This window comes from Balaenoptera musculus, chromosome 3 (genome assembly GCF_009873245.2).
Source record: "Balaenoptera musculus isolate JJ_BM4_2016_0621 chromosome 3, mBalMus1.pri.v3, whole genome shotgun sequence".
Taxonomy (NCBI): Eukaryota; Metazoa; Chordata; class Mammalia; order Artiodactyla; family Balaenopteridae; genus Balaenoptera; species Balaenoptera musculus.
Window position 1 is genome coordinate 153985409 of NC_045787.1, and position 20248 is coordinate 154005656.

General features: G+C 48.4%; 1 protein-coding gene across 1 annotated transcript in view; it reads left to right on the plus strand.

Annotated features, from left to right (window-relative positions):
• Positions 1–20248, plus strand: part of LOC118892320 (obscurin-like) — a 43653-nt gene that overhangs the window by 2702 nt on the left and 20703 nt on the right. The window contains exons 2-7 of the mRNA XM_036846829.1: positions 707–1727; positions 2884–3153; positions 3400–3660; positions 4418–4726; positions 5196–5462; positions 6019–6303. Of these exons, the coding sequence (XP_036702724.1) occupies positions 743–1727; positions 2884–3153; positions 3400–3660; positions 4418–4726; positions 5196–5462; positions 6019–6303 (2377 nt within the window). The 5' untranslated portion in view covers positions 707–742. The remainder of the gene's footprint in view (positions 1–706; positions 1728–2883; positions 3154–3399; positions 3661–4417; positions 4727–5195; positions 5463–6018; positions 6304–20248) is intronic.

Below are 20248 nucleotides of genomic sequence, written 5' to 3' on the forward strand. Positions count from 1 at the left end.
AGCAGAGGGCTCGGACGAGAGTCTGCTGGGGTGAAGAACCTGTGACCTCTGGTGTGCCTTAGAGAGAGGGGACAGGCCAGTAGTGGGCACTTACTGTGAGCTTCCACAGCCAGGCCCTGTCAGAGTGCAGAGAGTGGCCTCTCTGTGACTGGGGGAGACTAGGTAGGTTGGAGTTTCAGACTCTAGGAAGCAACAGTGTGTGTGGAGGGGACAGGACACCTGCTGGCAGTTGGAGTGGCCCAGGAGGGACAGGGAAGGAAGGTCTTTGTGATGAGGTGCAGCGTGGCAGATGCCGCACAGGGAGGAGGGCAAGCTTGGTGCTGGTGTGGTGTTTTGGGACAGGTGCTCAGCTGGACCTTGAGTTGGGGCAGCAGGCCTGGCGCTGGGACGAGAGGGAGGAGACGCTCCTGCCAATGAAAAAGAGTCCATTTGGGGGGTGGGTGTGGGGCCAGACCCCAAATGCCCAGAAAGAGGCAAATCGGCACTTCTGGACCACCATACCATCTGGTGATGCTACCTGCAGGGATGGGGTGTGTCGGGGGCGACGGCACCCGGATGGGGAAGAGGGGCCATGTGGAGGGCTTTACCCTGGATTAAGCTGGATTTTCCAGGACGGGTGAAGTGGCCACGTGGGGAAAAGGCGGGGGGCTCTGATCACAGCAGGGTCTCATCCCCACTCTGCCCTTCCCCCTCACCCCACTCGCAGGTTCCCCCGCCTCCCCCCACCCCCACCCCCACCCCCATGGATCACTCCTCGTTCAGCGGTGCACCTCGCTTCCTAACCCGGCCCAAGGCCTTCGTGGTGTCGGTGGGCAAAGATGCCACGCTGAGCTGCCAGATCGTGGGCAACCCCACGCCGCAGGTCAGCTGGGAGAAGGACCTGCAGCAGGTGGAGGCAGGCACTCGCTTCCGCCTGGCCCAGGACGGCGACCTGTACCGCCTCACCATCTTGGACCTGGCGCTGGGCGACAGCGGGCAGTATGTATGCCGTGCGCGCAACGCCATCGGCGAGGCCTTCGCGGCGGTCGGCCTGCAGGTGGACGCCGAGGCAGCGTGCGCCGAGCAGGCACCCCATTTTCTGCTGCGGCCCACATCCATCCGCGTGCGCGAGGGAGCCGAGGCCACCTTCCGCTGCCGCGTGCGCGGTTCGCCGCCCATGTCTGTGAGCTGGGACAAGGATGGGCGGCGCCTGGGCGCGCTGCAAGCTCCCCGAGTGCGCGTGGAGGCGAGCGGCGAGGCGAGCGCGCTGCGCATCCTGGCCGCGCAGCCGCGCGACAGCGGCACGTACACGGTGCACGCGGAGAACCCGCTGGGCGCCGCTAGCGCCGCCGCCGGGCTTTTGGTGGACACGGAAGCAGACACAGCCGGCCAGCCCGGGGCCTCCACAGCCATGCTCCTGGCGCACCTGCAGCTGCGGCGCGAGGCCATGCGCACCGAGGGCGCCCCGGCCTCGCCGCCCAGAGCCAGCACGCGCACCTGCACGGTGACTGAGGGCAAGCACGCGCGCCTCAGCTGCTTCGTGATGGGTGTGCCCAAGCCTGAGATAGTGTGGAAGAAGGATGGGCAGCTGGTGGCCGAGGGCCGGCGACATGTGGTGTACGAGGACGCGCAGGAGAACTTCGTGCTCAAGATCCTCTTCTGCAAGCAGTCAGACTGTGGCCTCTATACTTGCACGGCGTCCAACCTCGTGGGCCAGACCTACAGCTCCGTGCTAGTCGTCGTGCGAGGTGAGCTCCTGGCGCCGGGCGCAAGGTCACTGTGCGCAGTGAGCACAGGCAGAGGCTCCTCCCCAGGCCTCCTGTCTTTTCCTTCCAGCGGCGGCTGCTGCTGCCATCTCCCCACCCTGTGCCTGTCTGGTAGAGGAATCCGTGGTTGGAGGTCTTGGCAGCTCTCGCTGTTCTGTTCCATTGTCTTTGTGAGAGTAACACGAGTATACAACAAAGTGCTTTGTCACTAACACCCCCTCCCTCTGGGAGATGGTCAAGGTGCCCAGTGGCTGAGCCTGCTCTCTCCAGGCTGAGGGTGACCCAGGCTCTCCACCCCTCCTACAGAATGCTAAGGGGGTCTCCCTGGCAGAGCTGGAAGTAGGGCAGGAGCAAGGACAAACCTTGTGCTGTCAGAGGCCTCAGGCTGGGGCTGCACCAGGGTGCAGCTTGAAGGTGGTTCTGGGTCAGTTTGCAGGCTCATGTCCAGGTCTGGGGGCTCCCCCAGGGCACCGGGGCAGCTGTAGGCAACACCATCAGAATTTGCTGGAGGGCCGTTTACTCTTGTTTCCTAAGACCAGCCTCTTGAAGTGGTTGGAGTCCCACCTCCACTTTTTACCAGCTGTAGGATCTCCAGCAGGGCGCTCAACCTTCGTGTGCGTGCCTCAGTTTCCTCGTTTTTCGCACGGAAGTGCGCTCCTGGAGTTGAGCAATTTCGCAGGCCAGTACTTGTCCAGTGGCCTCACTGCTGTGTGAACCCAACCCATCCTGCCTGTCCAGGACCAGCTTAGAGGCCTGCTCAATGGGGCTGCTTGCTGTGGCTTCACCTGCCTCATTTCTCCTTTTCTCTTCCAGACTTCTCCTTATATTTTTTTTGGGGGGGGCTCTTTCCTTTAAGTTCTGTTCCCTCTCCTCTGTCCTCCCTCCTTTTCTATACCCTTACCTCCCTCTGTCCCCTCCTTACAGCTCCTCTGCCCTCCCACCCACCACCCTCTGCCCCCAAAGCCCCTCCAACCCCTGTCCTGGCTCCCTGCCCCCACCCCAGCCTTACACCTCCCTTCCCCTGCCCCCCTCCTTCCCCTCACCCTCCTCCTCGCCCCCTGACCGCCCCCTCTGTCAGCCCTCCTGTCTGCCCCTCTTCCCTCTCCTCGCCCCACTCACCTGAGCTCTTTTTCCGCAGAGCCCATGGTGCCCTTCAGAAAGCGGCTGCAGGACCTGGAGGTGCCAGAGAAAGCGTCGGCCACGTTCCAGTGTGAGGTGCCACTGCCGCCCATGGAGTCTGCGTGGTATAAGGAGGAGACGCGGCTGTGGGCCAATGCCAAGTACCTCATCGAGGAGGCAGGCGCTGAGCGCCGACTGACCGTGCTCAATGTCACCTCCGATGACGATGCCGTGTACATCTGCGAGACGGCGGAGGGCAGTCGCACGGTGGCCGAGCTGGCGGTGCGAGGTGGGTGGGCAGGGGGCCCAGAGACTGGGCAAGGTCCGGGTCTCACAGGAGCTGGGCAAGTGGCGTAGGTAGTGGGTGGGTGGGGTGGGCAGGACCCTGGCACGAGGGGTGCGTCAGGGAGGGGTGGGGTGGGCACTGGGGGGACAGGGGCGGGAAGGAGGTGGGGGGGGACAGGCCCACAGGGCCTCTCTGACCAGCTGCAGCCCTTACCCCTCCCTTTCCCCACTGCTCCTCTGCCCACCCCAGGCAACCTCCTTCGAAAGCTCCCGAGGAAGACAGCTGGGCGAGTGGGAGACACGGCCATGTTCTGTGTGGAGCTGGCCAAGCCAGACGGCCCCATCCACTGGCTGTGGAACCAGCAGGAGGTGGTGGCCGGGGGCCGAGTGGCCGTTACTGCCGAAGGCACGTGCCACACGCTGACCATCTCCCAGTGCAGCCTGGACGATGCGGGTGAGGTGGCCTTTGTGGCTGGGGACTGCCGGACGTCCACCCAGTTCTGCGTGTCAGGTAAGGGCCTAGGGAGCACCTGTCAGACAGAGGGTGCCTCTTCCCTGCCCACGGTCCACTGGGCCCTGCTCTGAGTTGTCGCCTGTTGCAGGGAGCGCCGTGCGGGGCAGGGAATGCCTAGGTTGTAGCTCTGGTTCTCTGGGGCTCATGGCTTGTTTGACACCCGCCTCCACTATGGTCACACTAGGCATCTGCAAAGTAGGAGTCCTGGTGGCCCCCGACCCTGTGAACCAGATTAGAAAGTGCAGGTTGTTCTAGAAGCACAGCGTGTAGGGGGTGACATTGCGGGTGTGTCCTCTTTCTGTGGCCTTTGGTGTTGAGATCGGCTCCCCCAGGGTCAGCCCTTTGCTGGGGACAGGGGCCCTCCATGTGGGTCTCAGCACCCTTGGAAGGGTCATTGTGCCTTGCCTCAACCATCATCCAGCCCAAGATCCCAATGCATAGATGGGGTCAAGGCTGAGGACTGGAAAGAGTTCCTTTCCAGGCCACGTGGACAGCTCAGGGTGGCCCCTGAGGCCCGGGCACTCTTTCCACTGCAAACAGAGAAATGGCCACAGAGCTGAGACTGGGGTTATGGGCTCACAGTGTCCTCTTGGGCTGGCAGTCCCCTTGGGCTGAGACCATTTCAGACCACCAGGGCAGTGCCCCCGGGGAGGGCTGGGAATTCTGTGACAACCCCTTTATCCTACTGTGACCTTGGATCCAGGGCTTGGGGAGGGGGCTCTCAGTTGGTGACATGGGCCCGTGCTCTGCTCAGCCCCCAGAAGGCCGCCCCTGCATGCTCCTGAGGCCCCTGTGGTGAAGGCCAGGACAGAGAGCTCCGTGACCCTTGGCTGGTCCCCACCACCCCATGGGGACCGTCCTGTTGCTATCGATGGCTACCTTGTGGAGAAGAAGAGAATGGGCACCCACCCCTGGAGCCGGTGCCATGAAGACAAGTGGGTGGCCACGCCTGAGCTGACTGTGGCTGGCGTGGCCGAGGAGGGGGAATTCCAGTTCAGGGTGTCAGCTGTGAACAGATTTGGCCAGAGCCCCTACCTCGAGTTCCCGGGAACTGTACACCTGGGTAAGTGTGGAAGGTTCTGTTCTCCCCGGCACCCTGGTGACAACCTGTGGGGCCATCTGCCCCTGAATCACCCAAACCCAGAGTGTGGCCCAGCCTTGGAGAGGCCAGAGTGACTCATGGGTCCTCTTTACGGTAGGGGGGTGGGCCCAGGGTCCTGATGCTATTGAAGACTTTTTTGTAGGAAGGCCAGGGGACCCCAAGACAGGACTCGAGCCCCGCAGGAACCTATCTGTATCCACCAGCCCTGGGGCACTGGGCTACACAGCTGCCCCACCACACTGGGTCTGTGGGATCTGAAGGGGATCTCGGGTGGCTGTAACTTGTCCTCACTCCACCCTGCGTCTGACTTTCGCTCGTGGTCTCCATGTGCTTGTTCAGTGGACTTCCTAGAGCAGGGGTTATTTGGGCCCAGGCATTGGGGGAGAGGAGGGCAGGGGCCCAGCTCCTTCCTGAAGCCCCCATCCCACAGCCCCCCAGCTGGCTGTGAAAACACCTCTGAAGGCGGTAGAGGCAGTGGAAGGCGGCGAGGTGACCTTCTCTGTGGACCTCACTACGGCCTCAGCAGGGGAGTGGTTCCTGGACGGGCAGGCCCTGAAGGCCAGCAGCGTGTATGTGATACACTGTGACGGCACCCGGCACACTCTCACCATTCGCTTGGTGCCTGTCAGCCTGCACGGGGCCGAGCTCAAGTTCGTGGCCAATGGTATCGAGAGCAGCATCCGCATGGAGGTCCGAGGTAGGGGGACCCCGTCCCGTGACCCTGGGGCCCCTCTGAGCCCTGTTTCCTCTGGGAGTGGGGGTGGGATGGGGTCCCTGGGGTCTCAGGGCTCTGGAGATCTGTCGTTGCTCCTAGGGCAGGCGGGCTGCTGGATGAAGTGGGGCCAGGCGGTGGGGTGTGCAGGGTCACCGGGTGTGAGTTGGAAGAGGGGCTAAAGTGTCCCCGATGGCGCCAAGCTTCAATTCTCTGTCTGTATGCCCCCACTTCCTTCCCCTTCTCCCCTCCTCCCTCTTTGTTGATTCCTTCTCCTACACCACTTCTTGTCCTGTCTCTGCCTTTCTTTCTTGCCTCTCTGACTCCCCTCCACCATATCTGGCTCTTCCCCCTCTGTTGACTCTGCCTCGTTCCACTTCCCCCGTCCCCTTCCCCCTATCCACACGCTGCTGTCTACACCCCGCTCTGTCCACTCCTTCATCCCACTTCCCTCCCCCCACCCCCTTCCTCCGATCGCTCTCCCTCTGTCCACTTCCCCCTTCACCCACACCCACTTTGTCCACCTGTCTGTGACTTCCAGCGGCCCCGGGGCTGACGACCAAGTGTCCGGCAGCAGCAGTGGCAGCACGGGAGGTGCTGGCCTGGCTGCACGAGGAGGCCCAGCTCCTGGCCGAGTTGTCGGACCAGGCTGCAGCTGTGACGTGGCTCAAGGACGGACACGCACTGTCTCCAGGCCCCAAGTATGAGGTGCAGGCGTCAGCCGGGCAGCGGGCACTGCTAGTGCGGGACGTGAAGCAAGAAGACGCAGGCCTGTATGAGTGTGTCAGCCACGGGGACCGCATCGCCTACCAACTATTGGTGCAAGGTGACACCAGTGTGTGTGTGTTCATGTCCTCCCTGGGCCGCCGCTGTAGCCAGGGCCGCGCATTCTGTCCTCCAGCTCTGGATAGGCTCTGGGGCACCTGGGTAGCAGGAGCTGCTGTTCTCTGTTCCCGTGGGGAGGGTGGGGGATCAGGGGCTCTGCCGACCCCCTGAGGAGGGTGGGGAGTCAGATAGGCTCAGGTGACCCTGTGGGGAGGGCAGGGGTGTGTGTGGGGTGCTCAGCCCACCCTATGGAGACAGTGAGGGGATGGGATGGAGTCAGGTGACCATGTGGGGAGGGCAGGAGTCTGGGCAGCTCTGCTGACCTTGTGAGGAGGGTAGGGGGTCAGGGCAGGCTCAGGTGACCCCTGAGGGTAGGGTGGGGAACCAGGGACCCTGCCAACCCCGTTGGGAGGGTGGGGGTCAGGGACTCTGCTCAGTAGGGGAGGAGCTTCCTATGAGTGGGTGGCACTTGGGTGGTTGAAAGTCAGCAGCTGAGGCTGGCCCTGTCTCTGAAGGGGCCTAGGTTTGGGCGAGGGCCAGTGTCTCCCATGATCCTGAAGCCCCGAGCACCTTCATCTGCTAGCTGCCTGGGCACGTGTGTGGTTAGGGCTCTGTCGGACCCCTGACCTGCCCATGTGCCCTTGTAGGCCTCACATCTTTTTTTGCACAAGGACACGGCTGGTGGCTGTGTGGATGCCGTGGCCGGGGGCTCAGCCCACTTTGAATACGAAACCTCAGAGGCCCACGTGTGTGTACACTGGTACAAGGATGGCGTGGAGCTCGGTCACTCCTGCCAGCGCTTCTCACAGGAGGACATGGGCACACGGCACCGGCTGGTGGCTACCTCAGTCACCGTGCAGGATGAGGGCACCTACTTGTGCCAAGTGGGCGAGGACTCTGTGGACTTCTGGTCGTGTGTCTGTGGTTAGTGCACTGCCTCCCAGGTTTGGTGTGTGGGGAGCAGGTCTGGCTGCATCCAGCTGTGCAGCACTTGCAAGGCCAAGCTGTCTCTCCCTTCATTTCTTCTGAGAATACTTGGGGGTAGGGGCAGTTACTTCTGAATTTGGGTGAAGAAACTACCCACGAAACTAATATATATATGGGTGAAGAATGCAGGCTGGGAAAATAAAAGATAAGAAGGAAATTTAAAGCCCTTGTCCTCTTTTTAAAGATGAGGAAATGAGGCAGAGCAGACCTAGAAAGTGCTGGAAGCGTCCTTGGCAGGTTAGATTTGGATCTTGGTGAATCTGAGGCCCTGGCTCTTTCTAGAAGCCATTGAGGTCTCTTGGCAGATTCTCCAAGTCCAGTTCTGCCCCATCTTGGCCCTCGGAAGGGTCTCTGCCATGCCGCCCAAGCCTCCTTCCATCTGAGCACAGGCACTGGGGCCGGGCTGCCCATCATGGAGCTCTGAGGCTGCTTCCCATCACACCCAGGAGGGGTTGGGGTACCTGGACCACCTGTGCCCATGGAGGGTTCCATGTGCAGCACCTGATCACAAAGGATCCTCGTGGGAGGGATCCGAGGCTGCCTGGGGTCTAGAGCAAAGCTCTGTCATGGCTCCAGGACTTGGGAAACCTCACCTTGGCAGAGCCTCTGCTGTGTATCCCTCCCTGTCACCAGAGCCCTCAGAGATGTTTGCCAAGGAGCAGCCAGCACTCGGGGAGGTACAGACCGAGGTGGGGGCCAGTGCCACACTGAGCTGTGAGGTGGCCCAGGCCCAGATGGAGGTGACATGGTACAAGGATGGGAAGAAGCTGAGTGTGAGCTCAAAAGTGTGCATGGAGGCCAAGGGCTGCACCCGGCAGCTGGTGGTCCAGCAGGTGGGGAATAGGGACTCAGGGGAGTACAGCTGTGAGGCCAGGGGCAGAAGGTCTCCTTCCGCCTGGGTATCACAGGTCAGTTGATGAAGCAGACATTTGACCATTTCACAGGAACAGGCCTGGAGGAACCAGGCCTGTTTTCAGTGTGGGTGACGGCAGTGCTCAGCTGACTTATCAGGCCCGTATCAGTTATACAAATAACCCTAGAACTTAGTGACCCAATGGAACGATCTGTGGGCAGGAATTCAAGCAGTGCTCAGCGTGGGTGGCTCATCTCTGCTCCACATGGTGTTGACTGGGACACTAGGATCCAGTCTGGCCTCATTTGTGTGTCTGATGTCCCAGTCAGGGGGCTGGCTGTGATGGCAGGCCTCTCTCTTCTAGTGATGTTGTCTGGGCTCATTCCTGTCTGGGACCATGCTGTTCTCTCCTCTGGGCCTATGCTCTCCATGTGACGTCTCATTCTCAAGGCCTCTTTCTCCATGTGGGTAGCCTGAGCTCCTTCATATTCTGGCTGGGTTCCCTTTAGGGATTAGGAGATGCTACAGGGTTTGTTAAGGTTTGTTTTCACCAGTCCCAGAATATTACATTCTGTGTGTTTTATTGCACAAAGCCAGACATAAGGCCAGCCTAGTTCCAAGGAGTTGGAGAAGTAGACCTCACTGTTGATGAGGAGTCCCCTGGTTAATTGGGGACAGTTTCTAACAATCTACCACAAGGACACAGGCTCTATCTGTCTAGATCTTTGCTTTCTTGAGCATAAGATAAAGATCTTTCTAATGCTTATTGCCTCATGGTCACAAGATGGCTTCCATAGTTCCAGCCATAATGTTCAAGGTGGGAAAAACATGTAAGGATTGTGTGTGTGTTTGTTTTTTTCCTTTTCACTGCTCTGAAGTAAGTTATCACAAACTCAGTGGCTTAAAATAATGCCCATCTGTTAGTTCACAGTTCTATAGATTAGAATTCAAGATGTGGATTCTGGATTCTCTTATCAGGGTCTCAAGGGCTGGAATCCATGTGCCATCTGGCTGAGTTCTCTCAGGGCCCTTTTCCAAGCTCATCCAAGTTGTTGGCAGAATTCATTTCCTTGTGGTTCTGGGTCTAAGGCTATTTCCTGGCTGGCTGGCAGCCAGGGGCTGCTCTTAGGTCCTTTGCCACATGGCCCCTCATGTCCATTCACTCTTTTTTTTTTTTAACATCTTTATTGGAGTATAATTGCTTTACAACGGTGTGTTAGTTTCTGCTTTATAGCAAAGTGAATCAGTTATACATATACATATGTTCCCATATCTTTTCCCTCTTGCGTCTCCCTCCCTCCCACCCTCCCTATCCCACCCCTCTAGGTGGTCACAAACCACCGAGCTGATCTCCCTGTGCTATGCGGCTGCTTCCCACTAGCTATCTATTTTACATTTGGTAGTGTATATATGTCCATGCCACTCTCTGACCTTGTCATATCTTACGCTTCCCCCTCCCCGTATCCTCAAGTCCATTCTCTAGTAGGTCTGTGTCTTTATTCCCGTCTTGCCACTAGGTTCTTCATGACCTTTTTTTTGTTTTCCCTTAGATTCCATATATATGTGTTAGCATACTGTATTTGTTTTTCTCTTTCTGACTTACTTCACTCTGTATGACAGACTCTAACTCCATCCACCTCACTACAAATACCTCCATTTCATTTCTTTTTATGGCTGAGTAGTATTCCATTGTATATATGTGCCACATCTTCTTTATCCATTCATCCGATGATGGACACTTAGGTTGCTTCCATGTCCTGGCTATTGTAAATAGAGCTGCAATGAACATTTTGGTACATGACTCTTTTTGAATTATGGTTTTCTCAGGGTATATGCCCAGTAGTGGGATTGCTGGGTCATATGGTAATTCTATTTTTAGTTTTTTAAGGAACCTCCATACTGTTCTCCATAGTGGCTGTATCAATTTACATTCCCACCAACAGTGCAAGAGTGTTCCCTTTTCTCCACACCCTCTCCAGCATTTATTGTTTCTAGATTTTTTGATGATGGCCATTCTGACCGGTGTGAGATGATATCTCATTGTAGTTTTGATTTGCATTTCTCTAATGATTAGTGATGTTGAGCATTCTTTCATGTGTTTGTTGGCAATCTGTATATCTTTGGAGAAATGTCTATTTAGGTCTTCTGCCCATTTTTGGATTGGGTTGTTTGTTTTTATGTTATTGAGCTGCATGAGCTGCTTGTAAATTTTGAAGATTAATCCTTTGTCAGTTGCTTCATTTGCAAATATTTTCTCCCATTCTGAGGGTTGTCTTTTGGTCTTGTTTATGGTTTCCTTTGCTGTGCAAAAGCTTTTAAGTTTCATTAGGTCCCATTTGTTTATTTTTGTTTTTATTTCCATTTCTCTAGGAGCTGGGTCAAAAAGGATCTTGCTGTGATTTATGTCATAGAGTGTTCTGCCTATGTTTTCCTCTAAGAGTTTGATAGTGTCTGGCCTTACATTTAGGTCTTTAATCCATTTTGGGTTTATTTTTGTGTATGGTGTTAGGGAGTGTTCTAATTTCATTCTTTTACATGTAGTTGTCCAGTTTTCCCAGCACCACTTATTGAAGAGGCTGTCTTTTCTCCACTGTATATGCTTGCCTCCTTTATCAAAGATAAGGTGACCATATGTGCGTGGGTTTATCTCTGGGCTTTCTATCCTGTTCCATTGATCTATGTTTCTGGTTTTGTGCCAGTACCAAACTGTCTTGATTACTGTAGCTTTGTAATATAGTCTGAAGTCAGGGAGCCTGATTCCTCCAGCTCCATTTTTCATTCTCAAGATTGCTTTGACTATTCGGGGTCTTTTGTGTTTCCAGACAAATTGTGAAATTTTTTGTTCTAGTTCTGTGAAAAATGCCATTGGTAGTTTGATAGGGGTTGCATTGAATCTGTAGATTGCTTTGGGTAATAGAGTCATTTTCACAATGCTGATTCTTCCAATCCAAGAACATGGTATATCTTTCCATCTATTTGTATCATCTTTAATTTCTTTCATCAGTGTCTTATAATTTTCTGCATACAGGTCTTTGTCTCCTTGGGTAGGTTTATTCCTAGATATTTTATTCTTTTTGTTACAGTGGTAAACGTGAGTGTTTTCTTAATTTCACTTTCCGATTTTTCATCATTAGTGTATAGGAATGCAAGAGATTTCTGTGCATTAATTTTGTATCCTGCTACTTTCCCAAATTCATTGATTAGCTCTAGTAGTTTTCTGGTAGCATCTTTAGGATTCTCTATGTACAGTATCATGTCATCTGCAAACAGTGGCAACTTTACTTCTTCTTTTCCGATTTGGATTCCTTTTATTTCTTTTTCTTCTCTGATTGCTGTGGCTAACACTTCCAAAACTATGTTGAATAATAGTGGTGAGAGTGGGCAACCTTGTCTTGTTCCTGATCTTAGTGGAAATGGTTTCAGTTTTTCACCATTGAGGACAATGTTGGCTGTGGGTTTGTCATATATGGCCTTTATTATGTTGAGGAAAGTTCCCTCTATGCCTACTTTCTGCAGGGCTTTTATCATAAATGGGTGTTGAATTTTGTTGAAAGCTTTCTCTGCATCTATTGAGATGATCATATGGCTTTTCTCCTTCAATTTGTTAATATGGTGTGTTACGTTGATTGATTTGCATATATTGAAGAATCCTTGCATTCCTGGGATAAACCCCACTTGATCATGGTGTATGATCCTTTTAATGTACTGTTGGATTCTGTTTGCTAGTATTTTGTTGAGGATTTTTGCATCTATGTTCATCAGTGATATTGGCCGTAGTTTTCTTTCTTTGTGACGTCTTTGTCTGGTTTTGGTATCAGGGTGATGGTGGCCTCGTAGAATGAGTTGTGGAGTGTTCCTCCCTCTGCAATATTTTGGAAGAGTTTGAGAAGGATAGGTGTTAGCTCTTCTCTAAATGTCTGATAGAATTCGCCTGTGAAGCCATCTGGTCCTGGGCTTTTGTTTGTTGTAAGATTTTTAACTACAGTTTCAATTTCAGTGCTTGTGATTGGTCTGTTTATATTTTCTATTTCTTCCTGGTTCAGTCTCGGCAGGTTGTGCATTTCTAAGAATTTGTCCATTTCTTCCAGGTTGTCCATTTTATTGGCATAGAGTTGCTTGTAGTAATCTCTCATGACCGTTTGTATTTCTGCATTGTCAGTGTTACTTCTCCTTTTTCATTTCTAATTCTACTGATCTGAGTCTTCTCCCTTTTTCTCTTGATGAGTCTGGCTAGTGGTTTATCAATTTTCCATTCACTGTTATGCTTCAAATCTCTTTGGCCAGGAAGAACCCCCTCCCTTCTAAGGTCTCACCTGATTAGGTCAGGCCCAACCAGGATAATCTCCTTGTTAATGAACTCATAGTCAACTAATCTGGGACCTACATTCCTTCTGCAGAATCCCTTCACAGCAGTGCCTGGATTAGTGTTTGGTGGAATAGCTTGGAGAAGGTGCATGCATACTGTGGTGCAGGGATCTTGGGGCAGTCCTACCTAGCACAGGGTGTCACCTGCTCTTTCTTCTATTCAGAGAACAGATGCTCTCTGAGGAGCCCACAGCCGATTTTCCCTATGCCTCCCAGTACTGTGTGGGTCCGATGGCCATGCCTTGCTCGGGCACCTGGGAAAGTGAGTGCCTAATCTTCCAGCTTCAGCAGTGGAACATTGAGGGTGGTAGAGGTGGGCATGTGGTGGTGTGGCTGACCTGGTTCTGCTGAGGGATCTGTCCTGTGGCACTGGCCCATGCCCACACCAGGGTGGCTGTCCCCTGGTTTTGGACACTGACTTCGAGGCAGGCTGTGGAGGGATCAGAGTGGACAGGGTCAGACCTCACTCCTGCCTCTTAGGAGACAGGTGACCTTAGGCAAGTCATCAGTGTCATGTCCCCCTGAAGTCTGTCTGGAAACTCAGAATGTGGCCTTAACTGGAAATGGGGTCTTTGCAGACAACATCAAGGAAAGGATCACAAAATGAGATTACCCTGGATTAAGGTGGGCCCTGACTCCAATGACAGGTGTCCTTTGAGAGAAAGAAGAGGGATATTCGCGATACAGATACACGGGGACATGGCCAATGACAATGGAGGCAGAGATTGGGGTGATGCAGTCACAAACCCAGGGATGCCTGGAACCACCAGATTATAGCCATCCTGGTGGATGTCAGGTAGTATCTTACTGTGGTTTTGATTTGTATTTCCCTGATGACTAATGATGTTGAGCATCTTTTCATATGTATTTGGCCATTTGTATATCTTCTTTGGAGAAATGTCTATTCAGATCCTTTGCTTGTTTTTTAATTATTTATCTTTTTATTACTCAGTTGAAAGAGTTCTTCATATATTCTGCATAGTATAGCCTTATACTATATATAATATAGTGTAGCCTTATCAGATATATGATTTGCAAATAGTTTCTTCCATTCACTTTCTTAATTGTGCCCTTTGATGCACAAAAGTTTTAAAATTGTGATGAAATCTAGTTTATCTTCTTTGGTTGCTTGTGTGTTAGGTGTCACATCTAAGAAATCGTTTCCCAATCCAAGGTCAAATAGATTGACACCTATGTTTTCTTCTAAGAGTTTTCCAGTTTTAGCCCTTGTATTTAGGTCTTTGATCCATTTTATGACAATTTTTGTGTATGGTGTGAGTTAGGGGTCCAACTTCATCCTTTCCATTGGATATCCAGTTGTCCCAGCACCATTTGTTGAAAAGAATTTTTCCCCATTGAATTTTCTTGGCATCCTTGTTGAAAGTCAATTAACCATTAATTAAGTATTTACTTCTGGACTCTCAATTTTATCCCATTGATATATATGTCTACCACAGTCTTGATTATTGTAGCTTTGTGGTATGTTTTGAAATTGGGAAGTGTGAATTCTTTAACTTTTTTTTCAACATTGATTTGGCTATTTGAGGTCCCTTGCATTTCCACATGAATTTTAGGATCATCTTTTTAAGTTTTGCAAAAAAGACAGCTGGTATTTTGATTGGGATTGCATCAAAATGTGTAGGTCAATTTGGGGAATATTGCCATCTTTTTATTTTATTTTAAATATTTATTTATTTATTTATTTTTGGCTGCGTTGGGTTTTTGTTGCTGCACGTGGGCTTTCTCTAGTTGTGACGAGCAGGGGCTACCCTTCGTTGGGGTGTGCGGGCTCCTCATTGCGGTGGCTTCTCTTGTTGCGGAGCACAGGCTCTAGGCATGCGGGCTTCAGTAGTTGTGGTGCATGGGCTTAGTTGCTCCGTGCATGTGGGATCTTCCCAGACCAGGGATTGAACCCATGTCCCCTGAATTGGCAGGCAGATTCTTAACCACTGCACCACCAGGGAAGTCCCCAAATGACTGGTATCAGATTTCTTTTTTAATTTTATTTTTTTGGCCACACCGTGTGGCATGTGGGATCTTAGTTCCCTGACCAGGGATCGCACCTGAGCCCCCTGTAGTGGAAGCGCAGAGTCTTAACCACTGGACCACCAGGGAAGTCCCCTTTGCCATCTTAACAGTGTTAGTCTCCTAATCCACAATATGAGATGACTTTCTATTTATTTTGGTCTTTTAAATTTCTTTCAGTTATGTTTTATAGTTTTTAGTGTGCAGGAATTGTGCTTATTTTGTTAAGTTTGTTGCTAAGTATTTTATTCTTTTTGATGCTACTGTAAATGGAATTGTTTTCTTAATTTCATTTTTAAATTGTTCATTCCTAATGTATGGAAATAGAATTGATTTTTGTATATTGGTCTAGTATCTTGCAGCTTCTCTGAATTCATTTATTCACTCTATTAGTTCTTTTGTGAATGCCTTAGGATTTTCTATATACAAATCATGTCATCTGCAGGTAGTTTTACTTCATTTCCAGTCTGGATGCCTCTCATTTTGTTTTTGATTACTGATTAAATCTCTTTACTTGTTATAGGTCTATTCAGATTTTTTCCATTTATTCTTGTGTTAGTTTTGATAGTTTATGTGTTTCTAGGGATTTCTCCATTTCATCTAGGTTATCTAGTTGGTGTGCAGTTGTTCATAGTATTCTCTTATCATCCTTTTTATTTCTGTAAGGTCTTTATTGATGTCCCCAGTTTTTTATCCTGATTTTAATAATTTGAGTCTTCTATCTTTTTTCCTAGTCTAGCTAATATTTTGTCAATTTTGTTGATCTTTTCAAAGAACCACCTTTTGGTTTCCTTGATTCTTTCTATTGCTTTTGTATTCTCCATTTCACATATCTATGCTCTAATCTTTATTTTCTTCATTCTTCTAAGTTTGGGTTTAACTTAATCTTTTTCTTGTTTCTTAAGGTATGAAGTTAGGTTATTGATTTGTGATCTTCTTTTTAAGATAGGCCTATAGCTTATAGCTATGGATGGCAGGAAACTGAACACTGCTTTCACTGCACCTCATAAGTTTTGGTATGCTGTGTTTTCATTTTCATTTATCTCAAAATATTTTCTAATTTTCCTTGTAATTCTCCTTTGAGTGTGTTGTTTAATTTTGACATACTTGTGAATTTTCCAGTTTTCTTTCTAGTATTGCTGTCTAGTTTCATTCCATCATAGTCAAAAAGATTCTTTGTATGCTTTCAGTCCTTTTAGATTTATTGAGACTTGTTTTATGGCCTAACATGTGGTCTGTGTTAGAGGATGTTCCATATGTGCTTGAGTAAAATGTGTCTTCTGTTGCTGTTGGGTGGAGTGTCCTCTGTAAGTCAGTTAGGTCTAGTTTCTTGTATAGTGTTATTCATATCCTATTTCCTTATTGATCTGTCTGGTTGTTCTATCCATTATTGAAAGTAGGGTACTGAAGTCTCTGACTATTCTTGGAGAACTGTCTATTTCTCCCTTTAATCTTTTAGCTTTTGTTTCATATATTTTGGAGCTCTTTTGTTAGTTGTGCTTATGTTTATAGTTGTGATGTCTTCTTGATGAACTGACCCTTTTAATCAATATATAACATCCTTAATCTATATCTGTATATATTAAATATAATGTCTTGTAATGTTTTTTTCCTTTTGTTTGACATTAGTATAGCCACCTCAGGTCTCTATTGATTGCTATTTGTATGGAGTATCTTTTCACTTTCAATCTATTTGTATCTTTGGATCTAAAGTGAATCTCCTGTAGACAGCATTTAAAAAATTCATTTTGTATTAAGTTAATTCTTATAAGGAAGTGTTTCCTTCTGCTATTTTACTCTTTGTTTCTTATATGTCATATCTTTTTGCCATTATTTTCTCCATTATTGTCATTTATGATTAATTTATTTTTTCTAGTGTACCATTTTTGTTACTTTTTCATTTCTTTATGTATATGTACATTCATTTTTTCTTAGTGATTACCCTGGGGATTGTCATTAACATCTAACTTTGTAATAATCAAGTTTGAAATTATATCATCTTAGTTTCAATAGAAAAACTCTGCTTCTTTACAGGTTGTGCCCCAAGCTGAATGTTGTTAATGTCACAAGTTATGTCTTTATACATAGTGTGTCCGTTAACTTTACAGTTTTATAATTATTGTTTATGCATTTGTATTTTAAGTCATATAAGAAATAAAAGGAATTATCTAAGCACCAGAAGAATGATCCAATATAAATGAGAGTTGGAACTTACAAACAAGAGCAAGATTAGAAGATCAGAAGTTCCACCCAGAAACTTCAGATGATAGAAAAACAATCTGAAAGAGTATGTCAAATAAGTCTACTTAAAATGATTAAAGAGATGTATGGAAGACTAGAAAATGTAAGAAAAAGTGAAATACTAGGAAAAAGAACAGGCAGATTTAAAGAACCAAATGAAACTTCTTAATAAGAAACACAACTTTTGTAATAACAATTCAGTGGAGGGATAAACAGCAAATTAGACATAGCTGAAGATAGAATTATTGAATTGGAAGATAGATCTGAGAAAATTACTCAGGATGAATCACAAAGAGGTAAAAAATAAGAGATAATGACAGACATAGAGAAGAGAAGTAGAAGGCCACACGTATGTCTAAAAGGACTTCTAGGAGAGACTAGATATAATGAGGAAGATGAAATAATGAAAGAAATAATGTGGAGAAATTTTAGAAATAGTAAAAGACATGAACCCTAAACTTCAAGATTCATAAGAAATAATGGGAATTGTAAAAAAAAAAAAGTCACAGCTAGTGAATTCCAGAAGGCCAAAAACCAAGAGGACATCTTAACCTCCAAAGGGAAAAAAGATTAATGGGATGATAATTATTCTTCCTGTAGATTTTTCAACAGCAATGAAGAGCACAGAAAAGATGGTATCGTCTCCAAAGCACTGAGGGAAAATAACTGCTGATCTAGAATTCTGTATCCAGCTAAACTATCATTCAAAAGTTAAGGTGAAATACAGACATTTTCAGAGAGTAAATGGAGAGAATTTATCATTCATAAAATCTCACTGAAAGAATTACCAATGAATATACTTTATAAAGAAGAAAATCAAGTCTAGAGTAGTAGAATGGATTCTAGAGCAGCGGTCCCCAACCTTTTTTGCACCAGGGACCAGTTCTGTGGAAGACAATTTTTCCATGGACCAGGGAGGGGGGATGGTTCAAGCGGTAATGCGAGCTATGGGGGGGATGGTTCAGGTGGTAATGCAAGCGATGGTTCAGGCGGTAATGCAAGCGATGGGGGGATGGTTCAGGTGGTAATGCGAGTGATGGGGAACAATGGGGAGCAGTGGGGAGCAGTAGATGATGCTTTGCTTGCTCACCCACTGCTCACCTCCTGCTGTGAGGCCCAGTTCCTAACAGGCTGTGGACTGGTACTGGTTTGTGACCTGGGGGTTGGGGACCCCTGTACTAGAGGAATGTGATGTCAAGCAAATACAGTAAGTTAATAAAAAGCAGCATCTGATTCTCAAAGCCAAGGATTTGATTACACCAATGGTGACTGGCCTGCTAGAAGTTGTAAACTGCATTAATATATTAGTGTTCCTGTGACTCAGGGGTATTGCCTGTTCTTGGTGACATGGTATAAGAAATTCTCCCTGAAAATACCAATGCTGTGATAGGCCAGCCACAAATTATGCCTCTCTTTGTTAGGGTAATTACGAGATCACAGGTGCTAAGTAGATGCCAGAGCCTGAATTGTAACATATACCAACGTGAAAATTATTGAACTGAGAGCCTTCAGATTCTGAGAACTAACCTGTTCCCTGCTTTGTACATCTTCTGAAGTTCTCTATGTTGAGAAAGCTAGGAATAGGACCAGCTTGTGGCCAAGGCATCATGGTTTTGAGATCCAGAAGGTGGGCCCTCATCCAATTCTAGAAACTTGATTGTCTCTGTGTCTTCCACCCTGTCCCCAGAGGCCACACTGATATTTTCCAAGGAGCATCCAGCATGCAGGGAAGTGCAGGCTGAGGTGGGGGCCAGCACCATGCTAAGCTGTGAGGTAGTCCAGGCCCAGACAGAGGTGATATGGTTCAAGGAGGGAAAGAAACTGAGTTCAAGCTCAAAAGTGTGTGTGGAGGCCAAGGAAGGGCTGCACCCCGAGGCTGGTGGCACAGCAGGTAGGCAAAGTAGATGCTGGGGGTGTACAGCTGAGAGGCCAGGGACTGGAAGGTCTCCTTCCACCTCGACATCACAGGTGGGTTCCTTGAGGCCCTTCTTATGTTCCTCAGGTTAATTATTAGGGAGTGGGAGTGTGTGGTCATGCCCCCTAAAAGTGTGTTTTGTCACAAAACTTACCACATAGCAGCTAGCGGGTATTAATTACATGCCAAGGGCCAGATTTTATGAAGTGCTTCTTGTCTTTTTACTTGTATAAACTTCACAACCACCTCGGGAAGAGGAATTCTGATTATTCCCATTTTAAGATAAAGCACAAGGAAATTCCATAACTTGCCAAAGTTCACATAACCAGAGAATTACAGAGCCAGGATTTAGGCCCAATATTCTGAGGGCTGTTTTCTCTGGTTATCAAATTACAGCTTAACAATCCTCTGCCCATATTAAAAAAAATTTTTTAATAGACTATTCCACTGTCTTCCAGATTCCATGTATTATTTTGGAATATCAACTGTCAGATATATTATGTTCCCTCAAGGGTCAAAAAATTTTTTCTTTTCCTGTTGTTTTTAAGGTATTGTTTTTGATTTTGATTTTCAGCAGTTTACATTGATGAACCTAGGTGTGATTTTCTTTGTATTCATCCTGGTTAGGGTTGCAGAGCATTTTGAGTCTGTGGATTTTTGTCTTTCCTCAACCATAGAGTGTGGTTTCTCACATGTCTCATATGTATCTCTCTTTCTCTCTACCTCTTAATTCTTTTTCTCTCTCTGCTTTAGTCTGGATATTTTCTTTAGATCTGTCTTCCAATCCACTAATTTTCTATTCTTCTATATCTAATCTGTTGTCAAACCCATTTATACTGTGTTTACTTTCAGTTATTGCATTTTCCAGTTTCATAATTTCCATTTGTTTAATTTCTTATAGATTCTATAGATTCTAGACTCTGTAGTAAAATTTTTGTATTTGATATATTTTCTTTTCTTTCATACTAAAGAAATATTATCATGGTTATATCCTGGTCTGATCATCTGATATTGCTTTTTTTTTGGATTTCTATTCACTCTTGTCCTTGGCATGCCAGTGAATTTTCAGTTGACTGTCAGACATTGTTTGAGAAAACTTTTTGAATATGGATGATGTTATCTTACTTCAGACAGAAGATCAGTATTTCCTTTGCTAGGGAGGGAGAGAACAACTAAGAACTTTAGTCTATTCAAGGACTGCACTGACTCAAGGCTGCATTGCAGTTTTGATCAGGGTCATCTATCTCTGGTTTGCCCCCAGTCTTGGGCATAGTCCTCCAAGGATTTCTACAGAGACTTGGGGTATGGATGGGGGTCTCTTTTCAGGCAGACACTCAACTTTAATCTTTGTCTCTCTGGTAATGCAAGGTGCTAAAAAGTCTGCTATAGTTTTCAGAGGTTTTCTGCTTGGCTTTGTAGTCTCCTGGGCCATGCAGTTGTGGAGCTCATCAAACATCTTGAGGGGAATGTTGTTGAGTGTGGGGCTCAATTCTACAAGATCTCTTTTCCCTGGAGGCTTGTCTCCTCAATCTCTAACTTTATCTCTCTGCTCACACAAGG